This window comes from Mastigoproctus giganteus, chromosome 11 (genome assembly GCF_048544385.1).
Source record: "Mastigoproctus giganteus isolate SK-2022 chromosome 11, ASM4854438v1, whole genome shotgun sequence".
Taxonomy (NCBI): domain Eukaryota; kingdom Metazoa; phylum Arthropoda; class Arachnida; order Uropygi; family Thelyphonidae; genus Mastigoproctus; species Mastigoproctus giganteus.
In genome coordinates, this window is record NC_143585.1 from 110,392,371 (window position 1) to 110,420,218 (window position 27,848).

At 39.1% G+C, this 27,848-nt stretch overlaps 1 protein-coding gene across 2 annotated transcripts in view; it reads left to right on the plus strand.

Moving 5' to 3' along the window:
- Positions 1–20,350, plus strand: part of Bub3 (mitotic checkpoint protein Bub3) — a 76,201-nt gene extending 55,851 nt beyond the window's left edge. The window contains exons 6-7 of one of the 2 annotated variants that reach the window (XM_090385449.1): positions 16,883–17,260; positions 20,296–20,350. In XM_090385449.1, the coding sequence (XP_090241575.1) occupies positions 16,883–17,259 (377 nt within the window). In that variant the 3' untranslated portion in view covers position 17,260; positions 20,296–20,350. Of the gene's footprint in view, positions 1–16,882; positions 17,293–20,295 lie in introns of those variants that run through there. The other variant, XM_090385448.1, reaches the window with a different exon arrangement.
- Positions 20,351–27,848: the final 7,498 nt, after the last annotated feature.

Below are 27,848 nucleotides of genomic sequence, written 5' to 3' on the forward strand. Positions count from 1 at the left end.
CAGTAGTGTCCTTAACAACCCTGCCAACCTTTGTATCGTCTGCAAACTTGGACATTAAGCCCGATATACCATCATCAATATCATTTATAAATACAGAAAACAATAATGGACCCAACACTGAGCCCTGAGGGACTCCACTAATAACATCAGTCCACGATGAGCAGTGTCCATTGATTACCACTCTGTCTTCTCCCCCTCAACCACCCCTTTATCCATAGCAGCAATTTGCCTCCAATGTCACACTGCTCCAATTTGTGTAGCAGTCTTCCATGTGCAACAGTATCAAAAGCCTTTCTAAGATCCAAGTATATAATATCAAAGTTATTCCCTGCATCCAGTTCTTTTGTGACTGCATCATAGTATCCAATCAAGTTGGTCAGGCAAGACTTCCCCTTAACAAAACCATGCTGTGTCTGAGCTATAACTGAAGTCTTGTCTAAATGATCCTGCAGTGCTTCTTTAACCAGTGCCTCCATTAATTTTCCTGGAACAGAAGTTAAGCTCACAGGTCTATAATTACTTGTGTCAGCCTTTGATCCTCCTTTGTGAATTAGGGTCACATTTGCACATTTCCAGTCTATGGGTACCTCCCCTGAGTCCAAGGAAGCTCTCATAATTATGGCTAAGGGTTTGCTTACTTCCTTTGCTGCCTCCTTTATATAACTGGATAGATCCCATCCACCCCGGGTGCCTTTCTTGTGTTTATCTTCAACAGTTTCTCCTCCACTTTACTCCCAGTTATTTCAAGATTCTGTAGCTTACTGCTAGAGTTGAATACACCTCTGGCATTCCCCTCGCTGAATAACTCCTCATGTGTGAATGTCGATGCAAAATATTCATTTAGTTTGTTAGCTACCTGAGCAGGATCATCAACAGTTGACCCATCAATATCAAGTGGACCAATCTGATTCATCCCCTTCCTTCTAGAGTTTACATAAGTAAAGAACTCTTTTCTGTTTTTCTTTGCATCCCTTGCCAAGGATTTCTCGTAATCTGCCTTCGCCTGCCTAACCTCCTTTGTAACTTGGTTGCATATCAACTTGTATCTATCATAGGCTTCTGTGTCATGTGTTAATTTGTATGTATCCCATGCATTTTTCTTTTCTGCCATATGCCTCATTAGTTCATCTGACATCCATTTTGGCCTAAACCTTGAACAATATTTCTTAGTTGGTATGTAAAGCCTAGTAGCTTCCAAGATAAGTTCTTTGAATGCTTCCCATTTTGAATTTGCTGTTGGTAATATCATCAGTTGGTCCCACTGTATAGAATTTAAATACTGTCTCAGTCCATCGTAGTCGCCTTTACGGAAGCAATAACCCTTCCCTTTACCCCTAATGGTAGTTACCTCTTTGAGTAAATCCCGCTTCAGCACACTGTGATCACTGCCACCTAGTGGTTCATTTATCTGCAGATTCTTAATGCATGAAGAATCACTGCTGATAATCAAATCAAGAGTATTACTCCCTCTAGTTGCCTCCCGAACATGCTGATGTAGAAAACAATCATCCAATAAATCCACAAAAGCCCTGCTAGTGTGTGAGTAACCAGCCCCCAAATTCCAGTCAATATCTGGGAAATTAAAATCTCCCATTATAAGACTCTCTGATTTACTGGCCCACTCTATTTCCCTGTATAGTTCCTTATTATACTCATCAGAGTCATTAGGCCTATAGCACACTCCTACTCTCAATTTTGATCTCCCAATGTTTATGTCACACCAAACTGACTCAACACTGCACTGTCCAGCGATGTCGACTGGCTTCACTTCCTTGGTTTTTATGTGTTTCTTAACTAATAGCATACCCCACCCCCCTTCCTATCCTGTCTATCCTTTCTGTAGACGTTGTACTCCCCAAATTGCAGTTCTGCATCCCTTATATCTGTGTGACACCACTTCTCTGATATCCCAACAATATCTGCCTTCGATGTTTTGAGCAATACCTCAAATTCATCAAATTTATTTACTAAACTCCTATCATTGGTGTACACGCAAGTATACCTGCACCTGTTTCTATTCTTAGCTACCCTAACAACAACCCATGTGTTTACTTGTACCGCAATGGCTCCCAGCAGTCACTGAAATACCATGCATCTTGTTTTTCAGGCTTCTGCTCATTCTAATAGAAGCAGTGCAAGAATCTCTTTCACCTCTGCCAGTGACTACTGTCAATCTATTGGTCTTTGTCTCCCCCCAAGCTAGCAGTTTTCCGACCCACCTAACACTGCCTCGATAGCATCAGCAAATATTCTTGCACCCTTTCTATTTAAGTGTATCCCATCCCTGTAGAAGCAATCTCTCCTGTTAACAAGTACAGTCCAGGCTGAAAAAAATTCTACCCCTTGAGCCTTGCACAATCTTTCCAGGGCTGGCCGAATTGATCGACAAGGCTCTCATCATATACTCCCTCCTATCATGTCTGGGCAGAATTGCAGACACTTTCAAATTCAACCCTAATTCTCGGCTTTTGTTCAACAGTGACCTGTACTTGTTAAGTAATTCTGCCGGTCTCCTACTCTTAATATTATTAGTGCCAACGTGTACAACAATATCACCTTTTGTGCCCTTAAAAGATGATATTCGCTCTACAACGTCATCAACCTTTGCCCCTGGCAGACATACCCTGGTCCTGTTCCACCTATCTTTTTTACAAAGCATGTTCCCCGTTTCCCTGACAATAGAGTCACCAACAACTACTAGTTCCTTCGGGACCAGCGCATTCTGCCTTGGGGGTTGTCTCTGTGTCACGCGATGCCCAAGTGCAAGCTCTGGCGTTGATGTGGGCAGCTGAGAGCTTGATGGGCCCCTCAATTTAGTTTCTTCAAGGGCATCCACCCTGTCCTTCAAGCTCTCATATAGGCCCACAAGAACGCCGAATTGTTGCCTGATATCGATACACTCCTTGCATCGCGCACACACAAAGACATCCCCCTTGGCAGTATCATGTCCCGTACCCGATTGCTCTGCAAACATCAAGCAAACAGTGCATTTTATAAGGCTGTGAGTCAGAGGACAACTGCCCCCCTCAGTTCTGCTCTGAGCCACAGCACTTCCATTAGCTTGAGCCTTTTGCTTTGCTGCTCTGGTCTGAGTCATGATTCTATTAATTTATTAATTAAGTATAATTAATTATGTTATGTTATTAATTATGTTAAATATAATTAATTATATTACGTTTGTAATCTAAGTCGTTATATGTATTTATTTAAATGTACAATTTAACTGCTAACGAAGTTCGACTAACGCTATCTAGTACGGTATATAACTATCGTATCACAAAGGCGGGAAAGTTACGAACGGTAGCGGAGTTGAAACACGTGGAAATCCTTACCGATACTTTTATGCAATTACAAGGCCGAGTAAAGAATAAATACACCAAATTAATCAGAAAATCACAAAATAATGTTATACTACTAAATTTAAATCAAAAGTTTTAGAAAAACAATAATTTCAAACCAATAAATAAGAAAAATCCACTTAGCGGCTTTGAACACGACTGTCACTAGTAGCCTCGTCAGCAGACTTTTTGCTTGGTATATTACTGGAAGGTTTTTAAAACATTTTGAATTCTTGGATTTGCATATTACTAAGTTTTCTTTTTTCATTTCCACTCATATTTGAATAAATCAGAACAGTCAGTTGCTCTTTGGAATTTTTCACTTGTACTCTTCTCACCTTTAAACTTGTGGGTCATGTAGATGGGCAATCTAAAACACATGGCTTCATCAGCATTAAAAATGTCACTTTCACAGAAACCTTTTTTTTATATCTGGCCACACATTTTCAATGCACTCATTACTCACTACTTTGTTCACACCACCAGATTCACCACTTATCTTACCATAAGCAATGTTGTTGTGTTTTTTTTTTTTTTTTTTTTATATTTGTCAAGCCACCTATTATTGCATATCCAAATTGGTGAGCCAATTTTTCAGCTTGTAGTTTCAATAGAGGGCCACTAATAGGAATATAATTTCTTTGCAATGTAAACCAACTCAAAAGAGCCTTATTCAGAATTCTTTTATCACATGCAGCTTTTTGTTTCAGTGATGGGGTTTTTTTTTTTTTTTTTGAAAGCACTAGTAATTCTTCCCAATTTTTTTCAAACTGTTGACATAGTTGAGTTCAGTCTTTTTTGCAAATCAACACATTGTTTCATATTCTTAAGTCACAAATAATTTTCACTTTCTTGCTGATTGTCAAAATGTTTCTTTTCTCCCCTGCCATTCCAAGGTAAAAAAAAAAAAAAACCTTTTTTAAAGTTTCCAAGTGTTTCTTTCAAGTTTTAAAAATACACATTCACACACTAAGATTTGAAATTGCACTGCATTCTTCATTTTGACTGAATCTGAAAGTTGAATGTTTCATACTGATACAGAAAAATTTCCTTAGTTAATTTGCTGGATAATTTCTTTCCATAGGTCTTTTGAGAATCCATAACAATAGGGAAGAGATACAATACAAAAGAGGATTGAGAGATTGGGAAAAGAAAACAAAAAGCTAAATGCAGATATGCACCCACAGCATGTGACATGTACTATTCAAATGAGGTAGAGCATTAGGACCCCTTGTTGGCCTTCAGCACACTTATCACACAGGGTGTTCAGGGATTTTTGCAATTAAACTGGAATGAGAACTATGCTCTTTGCAGTAGCATATTCTCTCAGCATGAATGGTTGAGGAGGCTTCCATTCCATCCTGCAGTGGGCTGATAATGGCTGCACTTTACCTTTTTTTTTTTTTTTTTTTTTTTTACTGCACTAAAAAAATTTGAGAATCATTAAGAGTTTTATGTAAATTACTATCAGCAAGGATGTGGAAAGCAATAAGGGGGAAATGTCATAAATAAGCAAGGCAATAATAGATCTAAGTCCTTCATATGACAGTTCAGCCATTACAATGGTAATGGCTTATAAAGATTTGCTTGTTATACCTGTGAAGCTCTTAACTACTGTGATCGGTTTAACTGTGAAATGTTGCTCATGAAATACATAATTTCCAATCAACTCTTCTCTGTTTGTTTGCAATAGCTAAACTCGTGTAAAAACCGTGCCTGTTATGAGTTTGACTCTCTGTGTGTGTGTGTGTGTGTGTGTGTGTGTGTGTGTGTGTACTAGCCTATCTTATGACTGGCTGCAAAAATAGAGATTGTTAGTATAACCTATATATATTTCTATTGTGTAATGTATAATTGTATAATGGTTTAGCTAACAGGAGTCGAAACTCCTGTTAGCTAAACCACTGCTAAACTGCCCTTGTATACGCTAATAGCCCAGAGTGGAAAATTTTAGTTGTAGGAAAGTGAACAGTATATGACTGAAGAATATAAAGTTAGTGCTCTGGTTATCTGAAAACACAAATTCCCGTCCATGCCAGTAATGGCCCTGGACATGGTAGATGTGTATCTGTAAGTGGTTGTATGTGCGCGCGCGCACACACACACACACACACACACACACACACACACACACAAATATATACACTGGTGTTGAAAGAAAGTGCATCACCCCTTAAAATTGTAATTGTTGTCTGAATAATGTAAGTATATGGCAATATTTCTTACAGATTGCATCAGATAAGATTGACACGCACAGGTGATGATGTAATGTAATATTGCATCAGCTGTTACTTTCATCTATATAAGCATACTCTGCAAGAGTTGCAGTCATTCCTTGCTTATGTCAGGATGGCGTGTTACGTGCAGTTGATGCCACGAAGAAAGAGTGCTATTGTTGCATTATGTGAGAAAGGATGTTCTTCCCATCATATTGCTTATAGAGTGTCTTGTAATCAGTCAACAGTGAGTAGATTTCTTTCCAACCTCAAGAATACTGGTTCTGCTGATTGGAAAAAAGGAACCAGACACAAACGATTCCGTTTGTGTACCAAACAAGTCTATGCCAAAACAGGACTGTGTTTTGAAGAACTTATGCCTTAAAAACCATAAAGCTTCTTCACCAGAGCTGAAAAGAGAACGGGAAGAACATACAGGAGTGGTAGCAAGTGAAGTAACAGAAGTAAGTGAAGAAGACGCCTCTTCAAAAATGGACTTGTAGCCCGTCGTCCTAAGAAGAAGCTTCTCCTCACACAAAAAATAAAAAAAGAAGCCCGATTAATTTGGTGTAAACAGCGTGTCAAATGGACCCCCCGAGCAGTGGAAGTTATTTTCTCGAATGAGAAGAAATTCAACCTGCATGGCTCTGATGGGAGACAAAGGATTTACCGTAGACAAGGTGAAGAATACCATCCAGACTGTATGGTGTGAACGGCGAAATTCCCTACCAGCCAAATGATATGGGATGCATTTCGTATCGCAGAGTAGGTCACCTGAAGTTTATAAAAGGTTCTGTAAATGCCAATGGATACCTGGCTATATTGGAAGGCAAATTGCTGCCAACCATTAGAGACCATTTCAACCTGCCACGTAACTGCATCTTTCAGGACTCAGCTCCTTGTCGTTGGGCGAAAAGTGTAAGTAGGCACTTCCATAGTTACTTTAGCTTCATTTCTGCATTAGAGGTTCAACAGTAATGTGTTTACGTTTGTTACAGGCGAAAAAATGATTGGAAGAACGCTCCATTACAACTCTTAGCTGGCCAGGAAACAGCCCAGACCTGAATCCTATAGAACAGTGGTCGGCAACCAGTGGTCCTCGAGAGAATTTTCATGGTCTGCAGAGTAATCTGAATATATTTGCAATTTTCATGTTTATTAAAATGTTTCATTATATTCTGATTCTTCTTTTTTTTTTGCAATTTTCGCCTAATTATGTTGCATGTTTATAAAAGGCCCAGTGGAATATCCGGTAGTAGTGGCATGTGATGCAAGAAAGCAAGTGTATGAGCTTATGCAGCATCAGCCTAAAAAAAAAAAAAAAAAAAAAATCACACCATTCCCTCCAAATGCCTGTCCAGTTCCTCCTTAAATTTATTCAACCTATCAACTTCCATGACAGATGGAAGTTTGTTCCAGCAATTAACCACCTGCTGGCTAAAGGCAGATTTCTGCACATCTATTCTACATCTGTCCTTTCTTAATTGGAATTTATGCCCCCTTAGGTTCATAATCTGAACAAGTGGAAGGATCTCAATCAGAATTCAGCGTGCTCAACATATTCAAGGCCTTATACACCTCGATCAGATCACCGCGCAGGTGCCTAGTCTCCATCCACTACAATTTGCAGAACTTAAGCCTCTCTTGGTAAGAGGATCCCTTCATTCCCCTCACCAATCTTGTTGCCCTTCTCTGTACACGCTCAAGTAAATCTACATCCTTCCTAAAATGAGGCCTCCAAACCTGTATGCAGTACTCAAGGCGTGGCCTGACCTTTGCCTTATACAGAGGGACAATCACCTCCTTTTCCCCTGCTAGCAAAATTCCTATGTATCATTGACAAAACTCCATGACCTGCCCTGGCAGCCTGTCTGCATTGCTCAGAAAACTTCATATCTGATTGCACAATTACTCCCAGATCTTTTTCATTTTCTACCACCTTAAGTGTAGTACCACACAGTTGGTACATTTCTCTGAGGTTACTTCTACCCATATGCAGTACTTTGCATTTGTCAAGGTTAAATTTCAGTTGCCACTTCTCAGCCCATCTGCCCAAATTTTCTAGATCCTGTTGCAGTAGCACACTGCCATTACTGTCATTAACAATCCTTCCAACCTTTGTATCATCTGCAAACTTCGACATTAAGCCTGATATACCTTCATCAATATCATTGATAAATAAACAAAACAACATTGGACCCAACACCGAACCCTGTGGGACTCCACTAATAACATTAGTCCACGAAGAGCAGCAGCCATTGATTACCACCCTCTGTCTTCTCCCACTTAACCATCCTTTTATCCATTGTAGCAACTTACCCTTAATACCATTCTGCTTCAATTTGTACAATAGTCTTCCATGCGCAACAGTGTCGAAAGCTTTCCTGAAATCCAAATATATGATATCAAAATTATTTTTTGCATCCAGCTCCTTTGTAACCACATCATAATATCCTATCAAATTTGTCAGACAAGACTTTCCCTTAACAAACCCATGCTGTGTCTGAATTATTGCTGGAGTCTTGTCTAGGTGATCCTGCAATGCATCTTTAACCAATGACTCCATTATTTTAACCGGAACAAAAGTTAAACTAACTGGTCTGTAATTACTCGTGTCACCCTTCGATCCCCCTTTGGGAATTGGGGATACATTTGCACATCTCCAGTCCGTGGGAACCTCCCCTGAGTCCAAGGATGCTCTCATAATTATGGCTAAGGGTTTGCTTAGTTGCTTTGCTGCCTCCTTTAATATAACTGGATAGATCCCATCCACCCCAAGTGCTTTTCTTACAAAATCATTAAGTATCCTGCTACAATTTGATAACCTTCTGCCATTTTCAATCCTTAATAATTCCTCATATGTGAATGTAGATGCAAAATACTCATTCAGTTTGTTTGCTATCTGAACAGGATCATCAACAGTCGAACCGTCGATGTCAAGTGGACCAATCAGATTCATCCTCTTCCTTTTAGAGTTTATATAAGTAAAGAAATTTTTAAATAAAATTATTTTATTTAAATTATAAAATTATTTAAATTTTTAAATAAAAATATAAATATAAAAATAAAGAATTTAACAGTTTATATAAGTAAAGAAATCCTTGCTGTTTTTCTTAGCATCTTTTGCCAAGGATTTCTTCTAATCTGCCTTTGCCTGTCTAACCTCCTTTGTGACCTGATTACTGACTAGCTTATATCTGCCATAGGCTTCTGAGTCGCTTGATAATTTATATGCATCCCATGCATTTTTCTTCTCTGTTACGAGTCTCATTAGTTCATTTGATAACCATTTAGGCCTAAACCTTGAACAGTATTTCTTAATAGGTATGAAACTTTTAGTAGCATCCACGATTAATTCCTTGAATGCTTCCCACTTAGAATTTACTGTTGGTAACATCGTCAGTCATCATCGGTATTAGCAATACTTTTATTGTAAAAAAATATAGAAAGCTATTTCTATTTCTTATCGATGGCTTAGTCTGGGCACTGCGCAGTTCTTAGGTAAGTGACCAGTAATATTTTTATTTTAACTGTGCACAGTGTGATATTTAATGGCATCAAAGAGCTTGAGTTTGATAACTATCTTATTTCTTGTTTGGTTTTAGATTCAAATAAAATAACCCCAATGAATGAGTAAAAGCAAGCAAGCATTTTGCACTTCTTAGGTAATACATCGCGTTGTCATGAGTTGGTTAATGAATCAGAGCCTCCGCAAGGCATCATCAGGAAAGACATTAGAACTGGAGGCGGAGAGAAGAAAAAGTTCAGTTTCAAGAAAATATGATGCAGACTACTTGAAGTTTGGATTTATTCAAGAAATTCAACTTGACGAATCAACAGACATAACTAGAAGGCAGTTCTTTGTTTTGTGAGGTTTGATTGCCAAGGAGAATTAAAGGAAGAACTCTGTTCGCTAATCTTGTCAGGTAGAACAACAGGCTCTGAAATTTTCAATGCACTTAATGGTTATTTCCTGAAACACAGTATTGAATGGAAGAAATGTGTTGGGATATGTACAGACGGTGCCGCAAGCAAGACTGGACATCGTTCAGGAGTTGTTGCAAAAGTGAAAGACGTTGGACACCCAGACATCTTGTTTACTCATTGAATTATACATCATGAGCAACTTGTGGCGAAAAGATTATCTCCAGAACTGCACGAAGTACTCTAATGTAATTAAAATTGTAAACGAAATTCGCTACAAAGCGCTCAATTCTCAAATATTGGAGGCACTTTGTGAAGAAATGGGCTCTCAGCATATTCGTGTTGTTCTTCACGCTGAGGTGAGATGGCTGTCGAGGGGCAAAGTACAAACCCGATTGTTCGACCTGCGCCAAGAAGTCAAGTTATTCTTCCAGCAGCAAAATAATTCGAGGTTCCATGATCTCTTGTCCGACAATGATTGGCTAGCCAAGCTTGCATACCTGGCAGATATTTATTCTCTGTTAAACGAGCTGAACACATCCTTGCAAGGACAGCTTACGGACGTGTTCACACTGCGAGGCAAAATGGGTGCATTTCAAAGGAAGATATTGCTGTGGCAAACGCAGTTGGCTGAAGATCTGCAAATGTTCCCAAATTTTGATGATTATATGAAACAGGAGGATGTCAACCAACTGGTAATAACTCTTGTTCGATTGCACTTACAGTCGTCACTGACTCTTTTGGTCGTTATTACCCAAAGGAAGAGGACCCCAGACACGGAAATACGTGGATAATAGATCCATTTTCGGCGAAAATCGAGGATGGTAATTTGAACATGAAAGAAAAAGAAAGCCTAATCGATCTATCGTCCGACGACAAGTCTCAAAGGTAAATTCCGCTCGTCCCTAACAAGATCTCATTTTTGGCTTTCCGTAAAAAGTGAGTACCGAGTGCTGAGTGAAAAGGCCATCAAAATTTTAATTCCATTCGCAACTACATATATGCGTGAAAAGACATTTTCATCAGTTACGGCAATTAAAAACAAGTACCACTGCCGACTAGAAATACAAATGGCTCTCCGTGTTGCAGTAACGTCATTGGAGCCAATAATCCAACAGCTTATTTCAAACAAGCAGCAACAAATGTCACACTGATTATTTTGCTATAGTTAATCCTTTATACACCTCTATGTCGAGGTGCACTTTATATTTGATAATTGTTAATATTAATTGTTTCTGTTAATTCTTTTTTAATAAAATGAAATTTAAAATTTTTTTTGCATTTTTCATAATGAATATATCTGCGTTTATTTATTATACTTTTTTTATCATAAGGCCATTATATTATTAATTATATTAACATTAATGATATCCAATTTTTTGCAAATAACTTGGAGTGCAAAAACAAGTGTAAGTACCATTTCATATTTAGAATGTTACCTTTATGGAAAAAATCATGGTAGTGGTCCACAGGATTCAAAATTTTGAGTTCAGTGGTCCGTGAGGTCTGAAAGGTTGGCGACCGCGGCTATAGAGAACTGTTGGTATTGTGTGGAATCTGCAGTTGCCAAAAAGAAACCAAAGCCCCTTCGTGAACTTCATAATTCATATTTGGAACCACGAACTATCAGTTGATTATCTTCAGAAATTGATCTTGTCAATGCCTCGATGGTGTGCTGCTGTCATCAGGGCCAGAGGCAGTTCAACTAAATATTAGTTTGCAACTTTTCATTTTGTTTTCTATTTAAAATGATAAACTGAAGCAAATTGAGGGCTTCTGATAACATTTCAGCCATAATTGGCAGATGATAATAATAATAATTGTCGTGTTTACCAAAACTGTTGTATAAAGTTTGCAAATGCTCATTTTGGAATATTTTGAGAGCACCTGTCAACTATTACTTAGCTTTGCCTTAACTATTAATAAATATCTTTTGTTTATATTTCTATTAGTGATGCTAGTCATTAATGTAACGTACCATCGTGAAAAGGGTTAGAAATGTGAAATTCGTAGGTGATGCACTTTCTTTGAACACCAGTGTATATGTATACATACTCACACACTGACCAAAAAAATGCAAACCTAAAAAAATGCAACACTATCAAATCAGGCCACATTTGTTTTGAATAACAGCAAGTTCATGATGTGGCATGAATTCTGTAAGGTGTTTAGTGTGTTTTGGTCTAACTGTAGAATTCTTCCAGCAAAATGTTACATAGCTGCAACAATGTTGAAGGAAGAGGATTTTTTGCTGACTAGCTCTCTCCACCATATCCCAAACATTCTCAATAGGATTGAGATCAGGTGTGTGTGGGGTGCAAGGAAGACGGTGGAAATTCATGCCATGTTCTGTGACCCATTCTTGCATGATTCTGGAACGATGCACTGTTGCATTGTCATCCATAAAGTGGTCATCACCTTTGGGATAAAAATGTAACATTGCAGGGTGCAGTAGATCTAATAAAAAATTCAGGTACTCCCTGGATGACATTCAACCTTCCACTGGTATCAAGTACCAACAAAACATTTCCCCATATCATGTACCACCTCCAGATGCTTGAGATGTCTTAACAAAGCAAGATTGCTTTATGAAGTTCTTGCCACACTCTCTGCATACCATCAGTGTAAAACAAAGTGTCGTGATTCATCTGACCACATGACTTTCTTTCACTGTTTCCAATCATGATGTTCTTGGCACTACTGCAAGCAAATTTTTCTGTGTTTCTCTGAAACAAGTGGCTTATGAATAATCAGGCAACTGCCAATATCCCATTTCTTCAATTCTCGGCATATGGTAAGGATTAAAATAGGGCAGTTCTGGGATTGATCGAATTCAGATGTTATTTGCTGCATGCTGGATTTTCAGCAAATAACATCTCTTTTTCCATGCAATCCTCCTCAGAGTATGACGGCTTTGCTCTTGTCATTTTCCTGCTACATATACGCCTTTCAGATGTGGAAGAACTTCTTGCTTTCCAGTCATTAAAAACCTTTGAGATGCCTTTGAGAAACCATTTATATCTTTTGTTTCTTGAATCCTGGCTCCTGCTAAACATGTACCCACAATAAAACTTTTTTTCAGTCTTATTCAGTATGCATTTTCTCATTCTGGCTTCAGATTACTGTAGTCAAACAGCCTGTGCAAGTCTTAATACTCAACGATGTAACATGTCATCATCCCACGTTAGTTTTCTTTGAATTTCTTCTGTTTGTGACTGCCTTAATACAGAGGTTTGTATTTTTTTTGGCCAGTGTGGGCATATATACACATACATTCGGTGAATTATGACCATCCCATCCATAATGGATTATGCAGTATAAAAAGCTGAACAGCTTCGTATGCTAGAGCAGTGGTAATTTGCATCTGTGATAAAGTAGTAGTTATGGGACATAGTAAAGATATCATGGAGTTTCAAAAGGGCATAATAATAATTAATCTTTTTTAATAAAAGGTATTTTGATTTATTAACTTTGTACAATATAAATGATTTGATATATACAATAACAAAGGAAGGAAGAAATTAAAGACTTTTAGAAATATCATATATTTACAGTAGTATACATATAAGTGCTTATTTATGCTTTAGATTCAACATATTCGAAAGCTTTTCTTTTTATATTATTTATAGTTTCTTCTGTACCATGCTCTTGCTCAATATTCAAATACCTTTGGAAAATGAATTTCATCTTTTTTGCTGATAATTTTAGAATGATAACTCTTTCCATGATTTACTGCCTCAATATCTCAGAATCACCATGCTTGAATTCCATACTAGCAAACCTTGATATTACTTCCACATGCTCTCTTTTATCCAAACTGTCAAGGCTTCTATTCATCAATTTTTTAGCATAGTCATACCTTCCATACTTCATATAGAAGAGGCCAAAATGAATCCACATTTCCTTATTCTGCTTGAATTTTTTATCATTGTTTTATAGTGATTCTGCTTTCTTCATTTTATTTGATTTAATATAAATATTTGTAAGTGATTATATATATTTTAATGGCTCATTTTCAAGGAGTGCTTTGTTAAATACATCTGTTAATGATTTCTCTGTCCCATATGTATTTTCAAAATTTATCGGTGCTAGCCGAATGTTCAGCTTTTCTTTCTGTTCCCTGAAAGCAATAGTTTGCAACCCCCTGTAAGCTATTTCTCTTGCCTAATCAAATTTAGTGTTCAGTTTAAAATGCCACCATACTATAGAGCTATTAGGTGATGCCAAAGCTAATTGTTCAAAGTCATCAAAGCTCGATAATTTGAAATCTGTGTGAAGATAATGCTGTTCGGCCTGAAATAAATATTGTTCTTCCACCTCTTTCTCTTTTTTCTTTTCTAGTTAACTTCCTGAAACCAAATCATGGGACTCCTGATAATGGATTCTGGCTAGTTTTTGATTTATCATCTCTTGTCCATACAAATATATCAGGGGTATCAGATGGTAGAAGAAAAGGACCTTTACTTTTAAAAGAATCAAATTTCCATACCACTTTATTTTTAAAATTCAGTTCCAATGTGGACTCTTCTCTTTCTCCCAATTCTCTGATGGCTTGTCATCTTCCTCCTTAACTTCAAACTCTGTTTCATTCACTTCATTAGTGAGATCAAGTCTGCAGATTCGTTTTCTGTCTCCTTGTTTTTTTCCATTGATACCACATTCTCATTATTAAAAAGACCATTACTGGTTAATTTCATGCTGGCATCTTCACAGAATTCATTTTTAAAAAAATTAAGCAAAATAAAATTTTTATAATATTATAATTTTTAATGTCAACTATTTTTACTGCAATAACAATAATTGTGGGAGCTCGTGCACTGGATGCTTCCATATTGGAAATGGCATGTCTTGTCAATTGCTCTTGGCCCATTGTGGAAAGGTGTACAAAGAATGGAGTCAAACTACCTCCTGACAGAACTGTAGAGGATTGTGCAGGGTGGATGTACGTGGTAAGCAAATAGTGCGGCATGTTATATGGGCTAAACGGCAGGTAGTCAACAGTTGATGTAGGGAATGCAAGAAGAATATCCCAAATGACGATGAACTGCACACTCAGACGTATTAAGTTCCACAGAAGACACCCTCTCCTCACCACTGATCATCGTCAACAGCAAATTGTGGTGCCAACAACATCCTGGTTGGACACTGGAGGACTGGAAATGAGTGTGCTGGTTGGATGAGTCCAAATATCTGGTACAACATACCAACAAATGCCTTGTGTAGTGCCAGCAACTGCATTCCATGGACCCATTGTGCACTCTACCCACCATCCATCACGTGGTGGTGGTTGCTTAATATGGGGTATGTTTTGCTGTTAAGAAACAGGACCTCTTGTATGTATGGACTGATGTTTCAGTGGTGAGGTCTAGCAGCAGCAGCTCTTAGGAGACCATATGGACCCTGCTACATTGCATTTTCCTGGACAGAAATGGAGCCTTCAAAGATGATAATATGCTGTGTCATCAGGCTTGCACTGTGCACAAGTAGTTTGAGCAATACGGTAAAGATATCACCCTTCTTGATTGGCCTTCAAATTTGCCTGACCTCTCAACCCAATTGAACACCTCTGGAATATTTTGGAATGGAAAGTGAGGCATATGGACATGCATTTATTGTAGAAAGCCTTTTGGCAGCATGGCTGCAGATCCCTACGGACATCATCGGACATCTAATGGAGTTGATGTTTAGGCAAATAGCAGCTGTTATCCATGTGAACCCAATGCAGTATTAGATAGGTGGTCATAATTCAGTGATGACTCAACCTGCACAGTTAAAATCAGTATAACACAGGCTAAAAACATAGGGAAAATATATTAGAATGAACTAAAAAGTGCTAAAAAAAAATTTTAAAAACATAGGCAGTTTTGGCATCTGTATGGTGCCCTTATCAACTGTAAATGTTACATTAGGGAAGTAAATACATTACATGCATGGTTATGACAGTGTTTGTCGGGAAAGAAAGGGAGGGCGAAAATAGAAGGGAGAAGAAAGGAGTGCCTTCAGGACATTCATGAATTACCAGAAAAGGGAAGTGGAAGCATGGAAGGGAGAGTTAAGGAAGGAAGTTAAGTTAGGGAAGTTAAAACCAGGGCAAGGTCTGCCCATTTCATGCAGCACCAGAAATTCAAAGAGTGGTTGTATATGCAACCCCTTATACGTTACGCAAGTCTCAGTGCTGTATGTGGGGTAGACTTCAGCCAATGACAGGTTGGAATCTACAAACCAAGCAGTTGGCTGTGTCCTTCCTGCCAGTAGTCATGACTGTTGCTGATCGAGTAAAATCTGCATTCTCGATATAGGTAATATATGGTCTTTTCAGTTGCCCTCCAGATGACTTCCTGATATAGCGTGCATTAGTCTGTGTATGTTATATCCCACATTTTTGCTTTAAAGGTAAGAGTTTTTGGGGGCTCTCAGACATTTCTACTGGTAAATTGCATGTGTTAATATTTTAAAGCAAGCACACAGTGTTAATATTTTAAAGCAAGCACACAGTGTTAATGTTTTAACTGCACAAAATTCTGGCATTAATATTTATCATTTACCACACTTCCTTGGCATGTAGTAAGCAGTGATAAATAAATATTTGCATTCTCTTGGGTAAAAAACAACTCCTGGTAGTTGTTTAAAGTTTGTTCTGCAGTTACATTTCTGGTGGGTCACTCCTCTTCTCTCATCTTTCTGTTTGGCATTGTGACATGACCTGTCCATTAGTGTGTGAATAATACTTTTTATAGTGTGTGAAGTATGGCATGATCTGTAAGTAATGTATTGGCCCATGCAATTGGGCTTACAGTACCTGAATTTGTTAAGCATTATCCTATTTTCTTCACAATTATATAAAGAAAAGGAAAGATGTGAACATTTTAAATCTTGGTACAGCAAATTTCAAGAAATCAGAACATCCACTGAGATATTCTAAATGCATTGCTTTGTCCCCGTCCTCCCAGAGAGAGAGAGAGTTGTAATGGAGAACTGCAATAAAGGCAAAGTGGCCAGGTCATTTAACACATGGCATAGTGTTGTTACAGCAAAGCAAAACTTCATAGTACTTGATATCCACTTCTGCACAGTTCTCGATATCCTCTACTGAGCAATAGAGGTGAGATATGCTTCCCAGAAATTAGTTTTATTTGAACAGCTCCTTATTCATTTAGATGATGTTACTTTAAATGCAAACTTCTACTTTAAGACATTGCAATTTATATACATCTAGTACACTATGATACATTTATTGGCAGGAAGTAAGACGAGTTGTATTATAAAAGGCTTATAACTTTTGTATTTGTGAGCAAAAAAAATAGTAAATTTGAATTGTGTGCTTAAACATTAATTTGATAAATAAAAATTAAATATTGCCCTTGATTTTGATAATAATAATAAGTTGCTATTTATATTAAATAGGTCGTGTTGCAGTAGAGTATCTGGATCCTAGCCCAGAAGTTCAGAAAAAAAAATATGCATTTAAGTGCCATCGTATTAAAGAAGGTAGTGGAATAGAATTTATATATCCTGTGAATGCCATCAGTTTTCACAATGTCTATAATACGTTTGCCACAGGGGGCTCTGATGGGTATGTGAATATTTGGGATGGTTTTAACAAAAAAAGACTTTGTCAATTACATCGTTATCCCACTAGTATTTCTTCATTGGCATTTAGCCCTGATGGTACTGTACTGGCAATTGCATCCTCATTTCTTCATGAACAAGAAATGAAAGAAATTCCCCCAGATGCTGTATATATCAGGCATGTTACTGACCAAGAGACCAAGCCCAAATAGTGTAATTATTATTATTATTTTTTATTTTTATTTTTTTTTTTTTTTTAGCGCTCATATGGACATTTTCTCCATTTTTATCCATTTGGTATTCTGTATATGTTCATCAGTGATATTTTTAGGAATAAAAAAACTTAAGTTCAAACCTTTTTTAAACTTTTTTTTTTTTAATTCACTGGGCACAGCAAATTTTTTTAAACATGTAATACAGTCAATTTCGGTTATTTGGGACACTTCGGGGCTAGTGCATTTTAGACCGATTAAACGACTGCCCCAATTATATGAAGTTTCACATAAATAGTTAAAAATACAATGGACTCCCGCTTTACAATTGATTTTCTGTACGATCAAATCACGTTACAATGGATTCACCATAGTAAAGTACCGTCCACTATACGATATGTAATAAGCACCGGTCATTGTGAATTGAATTTTAATTCTATTAACAGCAATTCTAATTAGCAAATATAGGAGGAAAATTATCCACAGGCTATACAAGTAAAGATATATCAAGCACACATTTTCACTTTATTACCTTACCAATTAAAAAATTAAATGATGCGTAAAAATCAGAATATTTTCCACAGGTTAGCAAAATAAAAATAAATTTATGCTTACGTGCATAGCCTAATTAATACGTACTGTGATATGTACATACTAACTAGTTGATATTTCTGTTCATTTCATTTGGGGAGGTTTAAAATTTAAAACAGTAAAAAAGATAAGCAATCAATAACAAAGAACACAGCACACACACAAATCTCAAGTAACACGATACTTGCAAGTGGGAACAGAGTAACAAGTTATGAAGTTTAAAAAATAGGAAATGAAGAGAAGATTCTGAAAATTTGTTTTTTACATGATTGAAGATTTCATGGAAGGGGAAACACATTTCACCATAACGTGAAAACCCACAGAATACCAGCTATCGGTATTATTGCAAATTCAGTAAGTTGAGTTTACTATCCATTTATAATAGATTAAACTAACAGAAAAGCCCAATAAACAGAGGACTGCTAATTGTTTTATGGTTGTGACCTCCAGAAAACCATGTGGCCGGAGACAATCATAAGGTAATCTCGAGTTCTGCAGTCTCCTACCCCGATTAAATGGCATGTTTCCAAATTAAGCAAAGTAAACCCTGGCTATTTTCTCGATTGGGTTCTGTTTTTTTTTTTTTTAAGATTTGTCCCAAATAAGCAGCTGCCCCGATTAACTGGTGGCCCAAATAACCGGAATCCACTGTATTTATAAATATATATGCAGTGTATTCCATTTCAGATGTGTGTGTGCGCGCGTGTGATTTTTATTTCTTATATTAATTGAATTTTTTACTTTTCTGTCATTAATAGAAGTTGAAAGTAAATAGCTGATTATTTTACCAATTAATTGCTCAACAAAAGCAATTGTGTTCACTTCACCTGCTTATACTTTCACAGCATAATATTCACTCAGCTTATTTATCCTGGATTTTTAATACAAACTGACATGCAACAAGTGTTTCGTGGATATTTTGTGATTTAATGAAATAAAATAACCAGATCGCAGGTGCACCTCATATTGTAGTATGCAGTCAACATTTTTGTAAAAAAATTATACTTATTTCTTTCTGGATTTTAATAAAACTTGAAATATAACAAGTATTTCACATTTCTACTATGACTAATATAAGTTAATGGTAATGATTTATGCATTTAGAAATCCAGTCAGTATTTGGTAATAAATCAGTTAATCTTTAAATATGCAGTATACACTTGGATCATGCCAAGGCGTGGCACAAAGCACTGATCAGTAAGCATAGCTCTTCTTACCCGTTACTAATGAGTAATGGTTAGTTCTCGGCATAATTTACCACTTATTTGAATTGAAATGTGTTTGATAGGCTGTCAATTACTGCTCATTTGTATTAGAATATGTTTGATGGGCTATCAGTTACCGCTCTTTCCGATCCTTTGGGTTAGTGTGTTTATTACATTTATCGCTTGAATCCTCCCTGCATAGTGGCATTACTAACCTGACCTTTTCTGACTAGCTGCCATGATCCGATACCACAACAGTACCAGGCAAAATGAGTCGGGGAGGGGAAAGGTCCGGTTACGTTATGCCACTCTTCTGGAGAGATTCAAGTGAAAAACAGAATAAACACTGTCTGTGCTGGTAGCACAGTGGTGTCATCACCATCCTCCCCACACTGAGTGGAAAAGGCCCAGGTTCAAATCCCGTCAATGATGCAAGGAACTTTTATGGACTTTTTGCACTCCATGGCTGAGTTATTCGGTCTCAGGCGTAGATAGCAAGGTTCCCCCCCCCCCCCAGAAAAAACTGTCATTTTTTGTCCAGCTAAGCAGGCAACCCAAACCAACCAGAGAACACACACAATTTAGACATAATACACATGGGTAGTTGAAGTGATTTTCTAGGTGACCCTAATAGTTGTTTTTTAGAATAAACACACTGACCTAAAGCATTGAAGAGCAGGAACTGATAGCCAATAAAACACATTCCAATGCAAATAAGTGGTAAATTATGCAGGGGGCTAGCCTTCCCGATCATTAGCAATTCGGGGGGGGGGGCTATGCTTGGCAAACACTGCTTCACTCTATACCTCACCAGGACTGATCAAAGTGTATACTGCATAAAAGATTAACCAAAAAATTATTAGACGAATGATCTTCAAGAAAAGAAACTTGCCTTCCTGTAGATACTTTGTTCTAGAATTTTTCTATTGCAACCGTCTATATCATGGCTCGTTGACACCGGAAATAGCTGACGACAATTGAGACACCGGCATTTCAACATTTGCAGGTACTTGTTCCATTAGTGACATTTAGTGGATTCTTGCTAAGGTTTCACTTAAATTATATGTTAGCTTATTAATTAGTATAAAATGTTAAATAGTTGAGTTATTAACAAGAGTCATTGTGGAGTGTTTGAATGTTCTGTGCTCTATCATATTTATTTTTGTTTCTGAGTGAGAACTATTGCATAATGTTGATCCATGATAACACTAATGATAGTGCTGTCCTTTTTCATTAACAGCTACTGCTGAGTACTGATTTTTTCCAGTCAGAATGAAAACTAATTTTTTAATCAAATTGTTGTGGAATCTTGAGGATCATCACTGTATTAGATTATGGATGTAATTAACCCAAGCACGGTTTGTTTGTTTGTTTGTTTGTGTTTTATTGGCGCATCAGCAACTGAGGCTATAATGCGCCAAATACCGGTCATATATAAAAGGTTAAAAAATTCAGTGACCTAAGTAGTTAGGCCACCATGTCCATATGTATAATAACAAAGATATAAAAGGTAAACCAATAAATACGTAACAAGAACGTAAATTTTTATATACAATTAAAAACTTTTATTAATTTGAAATAGCTAAAAACAGCAGACACGTTGTCGCTGTCGGATAAAATCTGACTGAGTGTATACGGCTCAGTCAGATGATTAAAAATGCTAGAACGGATATTGCTAAAATCTGGACAGTCGATTAAAAGGTGTCTAATTGATATAATTGTGCCACAAGACGCACACATAGGAGGGTCATCAGCCCTCAGCAGAAAAGAATGTGTCAAATGACTATGTCCTATGCGGGTCCGGGCAAGAACAACTTCCTCCTTACGATTCCTGCGCAGACAAGACTGCCACGGTTCAATAACAGGCTTTATACGATGTAATTTATTCGCAGTCTGTCTATCCCACGAATCCTGCCATTGGGAATGTACCTTTTGATGTACTGTTTGCCTGTAGTCTGTATAGGGGACTAACAGGCAACGGTTATTATTGGGAATTGATTTGGCTGCGGCGTCAGCCAAATCATTTCCCCTAATCCCAATGTGGCTGGGAATCCAGCAGAAGCGGATGTCATATTCGCGTTCATGGAGAACGTGAATCTTCTGCTGAATGCTAGACAGAACTGGATGAGGATTATACCTCACAGATATTAAAGCCTGTAACATGCTAAGAGAGTCGGAATATAAAATGAACCGTTGGTATTGGCATTTACTAATATGATCCAAGGCTAACTCTACAGCGTGCAGCTCTGCAGTAAATATGCTGCAATCAGAGGGAATCTGCTCTGATATAGTGCTGTCTGTGAAGACAGCAGCAGATCCCACATATGATTCCGACTTCGAACCGTCTGTGTAGACTGGCGCGAAGTCGGAATATTCAGTTCGGTGAGCTGAATGAAGCTGCAGGTAGACACATGATGGCGTGTCCAACTTTCCCCAGTTTCTAAGCGACAAGTCGCATGCCGGGACACGAGCATGCCAGGGTGGAAAGGGTTGCTTTGATGTTTGGGCAACCTTGTCTACCTTGATATTAAGTTCTTTGAGTAGCTCTTGGAAACGAATACCAAAAGGACGATTGGCAGTCTTACGGGTATTGTATAAATTTTCCCATCGTGGCTCAAAAACGAAGGGCCACGTAGGATGGTCTGGCAGGGATTTCAATTTTAAAGCATACTTTACAGACAACTGCTTACGTCGAAGTGATAACGGTGGTTCGTTTGCTTCGACGTATAAGCTCTGGACAGGAGATGTGCGATATGCTCCAGTAGCAATACGTAGGGCCTGGACGGGGTCCAGCCATCGCAGGACACTGTCTCTGGCTGAGGAATATACATGGGACCCATAATCTAGTTTGGATCGCACAAGTGCACGGTAGAGCCGAAGAAGGATACATCTGTCTGCTCCCCAAGATGTAGAGGAGAGCGAGCGAAGCATATTAAGGCCTCTTGTGCACTTTGTGCGGAGCTGACGAATATGATCTAAAAACGTCAGTTTTTTATCGAATATGAGTCCCAAGAATTTTATGTTCGCTGCTACTGGAATGGCATTTTGTCCGAGCCTTAGTTCAGGTTCAGGATGAAGATTACGCTTGCGACAAAAGTGTACGCAAACGGTCTTCTCCGGCGAGAACCTGAAGCCATTAGCAAGTGCCCAGGAATTCAGACTATCAATGGCTTTCTGCAGTTGTCTTTCAATAACCCTCATGTTGCACGACTGGCAAAAAATGCTAAAGTCATCAACATAGAGGGCACTGTTTACAGTCGGAGGAAGTTGTTCTGTGATGGAATTTATTTTTATGGCAAAAAGCGTGACACTTAATACTGATCCTTGTGGTACTCCCTCCTCTTGGCTAAAGGAGCGAGAGAGTGAGGATCCCACACGAACTTGGAACGATCGATTGGCTAAAAAGTTTTGAATAAAAAAAGGCAGATGCCCTCTTAGGCCAAGGCTATGTAAGTCTTTTAAAATGCCAAATCTCCAAGTTGTGTCATACGCTTTTTCCATGTCAAAGAACACCGACACCAAGTGTTCCCGTTTTAGGAATGCATCACGGATAGATGCTTCCATTCTAATAAGATGGTCCAAAGTGGACCGGTTCCGTCGGAAGCCGCACTGGATGTTGGAGAGAAGGTCATTTGATTCTAAATACCATAGTAAACGAGAATTGACCATTCTCTCCAGGATTTTGCACAAACAGCTAGTCAGAGCAATAGGACGATAATTGGTGGTGACTTTTGGATCCTTTCCTGGCTTAGGAAAGGCAAGAACGATTGCCTTTCGCCAGGAGTCCGGAAACTGCCCTTCAGTAAAAATTCTGTTATACAGAAGGAGCAGACAATCCATAGATTTTGGTGAAAGATGTTTAATCATTTCATAATGGATGCCATCTGGTCCAACGGCACTTGCTTTGGAAAGAGCGAGGGCTCTTTTCAATTCCACAATAGTGAAATCCCCATTGTAGGGATAAATGCCCTTAGTTTTAAAGTTAAGTGCCTGTTTTTCTATTTTATATTTCAGGACCAGGAACTCTGGGGAATACGAAGATGTTGCAGAGATCTTAGAGAATGTTTCCCCAAGAGCATTGGCTATTGCAGTTGGATCTGCAATAGCGCATCCATTATAATCTAGGATTGCAGAAGGGTGGGAGGTATATTTTCCCTTCATTTTCCGGATTTTATCCCAGACTACCTTAGAGTTGGTAGACTGGTTAATAGATGATGTAAAACGGATCCAAGATTCCTTTTGGCTCTGACGACGGATGTAGCGTGCTTTAGCTCGTGCACGTTTGAAGGCTATAAGGTTGTTCGTGGTAGGATATCGGCGAAATATCCCCCACGCTTTGTTTTGAGCCTTTTTTGCTGCTGTGCATTGTGAATTCCACCAAGGTTTGGGAAATGGTGGAAACCGGGCTGATGTTTTTGGGACAGCATTAGCAGCTGCTTGGACGATGATTTCTGTGATGAACTTTACTGCGTCATTGATCGGCTCTTGACTGACTGTGCTAAGATCGAAATTTGCCTGTTGTTGGAAGGCAGTCCAGTCAGCCTGATCAATCTTCCACCGTGGTAACCTAAAAGGAAGACATGGTCTCCCACTGTGTAACAAGGTTATCACAGGGAAGTGATCGCTTCCGTATGGATTCTCCTCCACTTCCCAGGTGAGTGAAGGGAGTAGAGAAGGGGAGCAGATAGATAGATCAATGGCAGAAAAGGTACGGGTAGGCATGTGGAAGAAGGTGTTATTTCCAGTATTTAGAAGGGAAAGGTCATTGTCATTGAGCATACGCTCAATGACTCGTCCCCTTCCGTTGACGTTAGCACTGCCCCACAGGGTGTTATGTCCGTTAAAATCCCCGAGAAGTAAGAAAGGGGGAGGCAGCTGCGTTAGAAGATCATCAAGGTCTGCTTGGGAGATGTCAGTCCCAGGTGGCAAATAGACAGAGCACACAGTTAATAAAAATCCCACCGTAAGGCGAATTGCAACAGCCTCTATGCTAGTTGTAATTAGTAAGGACTGCACTGGGGTCTGGTTACCCACAAGGATAGCCACTCCCCCATGTACAGAGCCATCCGCAATTCTATCCTTACGAAAAATTGTGGTGTTATGCATCGTGGGATCGTCACTTGCCTTTAGATATGTCTCCTGCAAGCAAAAGCAAACTGGCTCGTGCTTTTGCAGGAGGGCCTTGATGTCATCTATATTTCGCCGGAATCCACGACAATTCCATTGTAGGAATTTAGCCATTATTTTGGCTTGGTGGGTCCGTCAGGCGGCTTCCGAGGTGCTGAGGGCTTACTTTTATCAGTCTTGGATTTATCTTTTTTGGGGAAGAATGGACGCTGTCCCGTGTCCATTTCCTCCTCCGCAAAGAGTTCCAAGACGGACTCTTCGGGTACCTCCTTCTGCTCGACATCCATCTTTTCTTGGGTACTAGGGGGTACTTCCCCTTTTTTATTCTTTTCTTTAATAGTTAACTTTGGAACTTGTGGAGCATTAGGAGGTACCGATATAGGAGTGGCAGCTGATTGGTCCTTTTGTGCAGGTTTTTGGGATGTTAAGAGATACCGCGCGATGGGAGTGAAAGACTCCTTTGGAGGAATGGTCATGTCCGTCTGAGTTCCAACGGAACATCTCCCTGCTACCTTCTGGGCGTAGGTAGGTCTGTTGATATTCAGGGGTTTGACCGATTTCCTTGCCTCCTGGTATGATATGTTAAGCTCTGCCTTCAGCCGTTGAATCTCTTTTTCTTCTTTCCACCTCTGGCATGCTCGTGAGTAGGCCGGGTGTTCGCCCTCACAGTTAATACAGGTGGGTTTTGCGGCTGAACATGCTGTTGTTTCGTGGTCCTTTGCACCGCATCGAGCGCATGCAAGGACTCCACGGCAGGCCATTTGGGAATGTCCATACTTTTGGCATTTAAAACACCGTAAAGGATTTGGTATGTATGGACGCACTGAACAGTTGATATATCCAGCTTTAATCTCCTCAGGAGGTTTAGGAGTGTTAAAAGTCAGGATAACGCTCCTGGTTTTAACAATTTTTCCATCCCTTCGCGCAGTGATTCTCTTGACGGCAATGACTCCCTGTGGTTTTAATTCGGAGCAGATTTCCTCCTCGTATACGTCGAGAAGGTCCCACTCCGAAATGACACCTCTAGATGAATTGAGTGTTCTGTGTGGTGTCACTGTTATAGGGATTCCTCCGATTGATGTTGTTCGGAGTAGATGTTCTGATTGCCTGTCAGTTTTGGTTTCAATTAAGAGGTCTCCAGAACGGAGCCTCTTAACTGATTTGGGGGAACCTGCTATCCCATCTAACCCTTTTTGAATGAAAAAGGGCGACATTTTACCAATCGGTTTTTCACCGGTTGAGTGCATAATTAGGAACCTGGGTACAGGCCCTGATGTTACTTCTGTTCGCTGCCTCTTTGTACTAATAGTACTATCTGGATCTTCATCTATGTTTGCAGATAGGGACTGGGTTGGGGCCCCTGAAGAAGTTAGTTTATCAGGATTCATGAGTTTTTTTAAGTGGTTCAGTGCCCGGGCTCCCCACCCACCACGGAGCCCAAAGGGACGCCCACTACCCGGCATGCAATAAATGCGCTCGGGAGTGGGACGCCAGGGCTACCCAGACACCATACCCGCACCGCCGCCAGCCTGAATCCTGTCCCTCGGACCATGAGGGTAGGGGCATGGCTTTGACACGGTTGACCCTCGCAGGCGAACCTACTAGCCGATTGATCCTAGCCGGGCCTTCCAGGACCACCCGTCTTGTCGAAGCAGGGGCCAAAGTGGTGTATTGAAGCTGGGCCCCTCAACCACCAGGATCCCCCTTTCCGAATTTCCACGGGTCGCAGCGCACGGCAAACACGCCGGATTCCATTGATGTAAGCCCGGAACCTAGGCTGTGGGCGTTGGATCCCAGTGATGCTAGTCTGGAAGTCCAGCAGCGTCACTGGGAGGTCCCCTCACCACGTACAGGTGCCCACGTCGAGGGGAACCCAAGCACGGTACTAAGTACTATAGGTTCTAATACCTCTCTTGTTCTAATACCTCTGGAGTTTACATAATAAAAAAAAAAAAAAAAAAATTCAAAAGCAACAAAGAATCTGGTATGCGATTATTTATTTCTCCCAATGCTTTGGTTCCCAATCCTGGGAACCAAACCTTAGTGGAAGCACCATATATTTTGAAAGTGTCACTTTGCAGCTTGAGAGAGGCTAGCTCTGTGGGTGGACTGGATGAAACCATCCATATTGACAAATGCTATATGCAGAGGCACTGCAATTATAAGGCACCTGAGTCAGTGGTGCTTACTGAAACTGCAGAAGGCTGTAGTCTTCTGCACTGTAGAATACTGCAGTGGAGCCCCAAAAGAAACTTCAATATTCCAGGTTTTCTTCTGCTAACAATACAACTCTTCACCTGCTGATCCAGCAACACATTGCCCCAGGAAGAGTAATCTGGCATGATGAGCCGATGGATTACATGGCCATTTCTCACAGGAGACAGTACAGCATCAAGATTGTGAATAACAATTTAAATTTTGTTGATCTCATGTCAATATGCAGTCAGTGGAACAGAAATTAAGAAATACAAATGAAAACTGTTGAAAGCACAGCATTGTTCTTGACTCCCACTTATGGTTTAATTGTCTGGTTAAAGAATGGTGTCGATCATTCAGTTTTTCTTTTCTTATTCTAAGGTCAAAAAAGCTCGTAAATTACTGAACATTTGAGTTTTTGATTCTGTTAAATCTTATATATTTAACAGTATATATGTATTTTTTTTTTTTTTTTTCACAACCTCTGATTAATCATTGTTTTTACCAAAATTATGCTTATTAATGCTTAAAAGTCCCACTTTGTTTTTGATGAGCTTTGACAAATTTCATAAAAAAGTTGTTTTAGCTCAACAAGAACCACAATATTCAAAAGGCAGGATTATTAGTTACCCAATTGCTCCCATCTTATTCAGTCCACGTATCAATTAAACCTGATACGTGGACTAGTATTGGAGTTTTTAATAACAACCTTAATGTTATCATAGTTAAGTTTATGTACCCAATACTATTCAGGTGGCCTCTATCTATTGCCTTCTCTGATCTGACTGAAATTCTACTATTTTGTTCCTCTAACCTGCTGTTAGATTTCTTAATTCAACACCTTTTATTTATGGGAATTTTAATTCCAAATGTTTATTTTGGTTTAGTGGAATGGCTGAACCAATGTAGCACAGAAGGATTTAATAACAGTCTGTTTACATCACCAACCTTCATGGCCTAACACACCACACTGGCTTCTTCTTTTGTTGTTTCTAGGAAATTATTACTGATTGTGCCAATTCTGCTCATTGTTCCATTATATTCAAACTAACAGATTCTCAAATCAGTTTTCTTTCTGCCGACTTGGCTCAGTTTTTCCCTGAGAGAGGTTGGCCTTGTTTTCTTTTGGTTGTACAAATTTCATATTTATTATAGTCTAAGCAGTACTGCTATTTTTACTTTGAGTACTAGTTCCTTCCACTTTACTTTGGCTAGTCCATGAAATCCACCAGGGGCTAACAAATCTGGGTAACAGGTTGACAGTGTGATCAGGATTTCACAGGTCAATCTGGGAGCTGTGAGACTGAATTGAAAGTTCATTTCATGAGTAGTCTGTATTTTGCCAAGGGCTGGCACCCCACCCACCTCAGCTGCTGTCCAAAACTGGGACGTTTTCATTTTCCCTGCCTATGAAGACAGATAAAGGAATCATGACATCCCACTTGATAGACACCAGTCTGCCAGGCATAA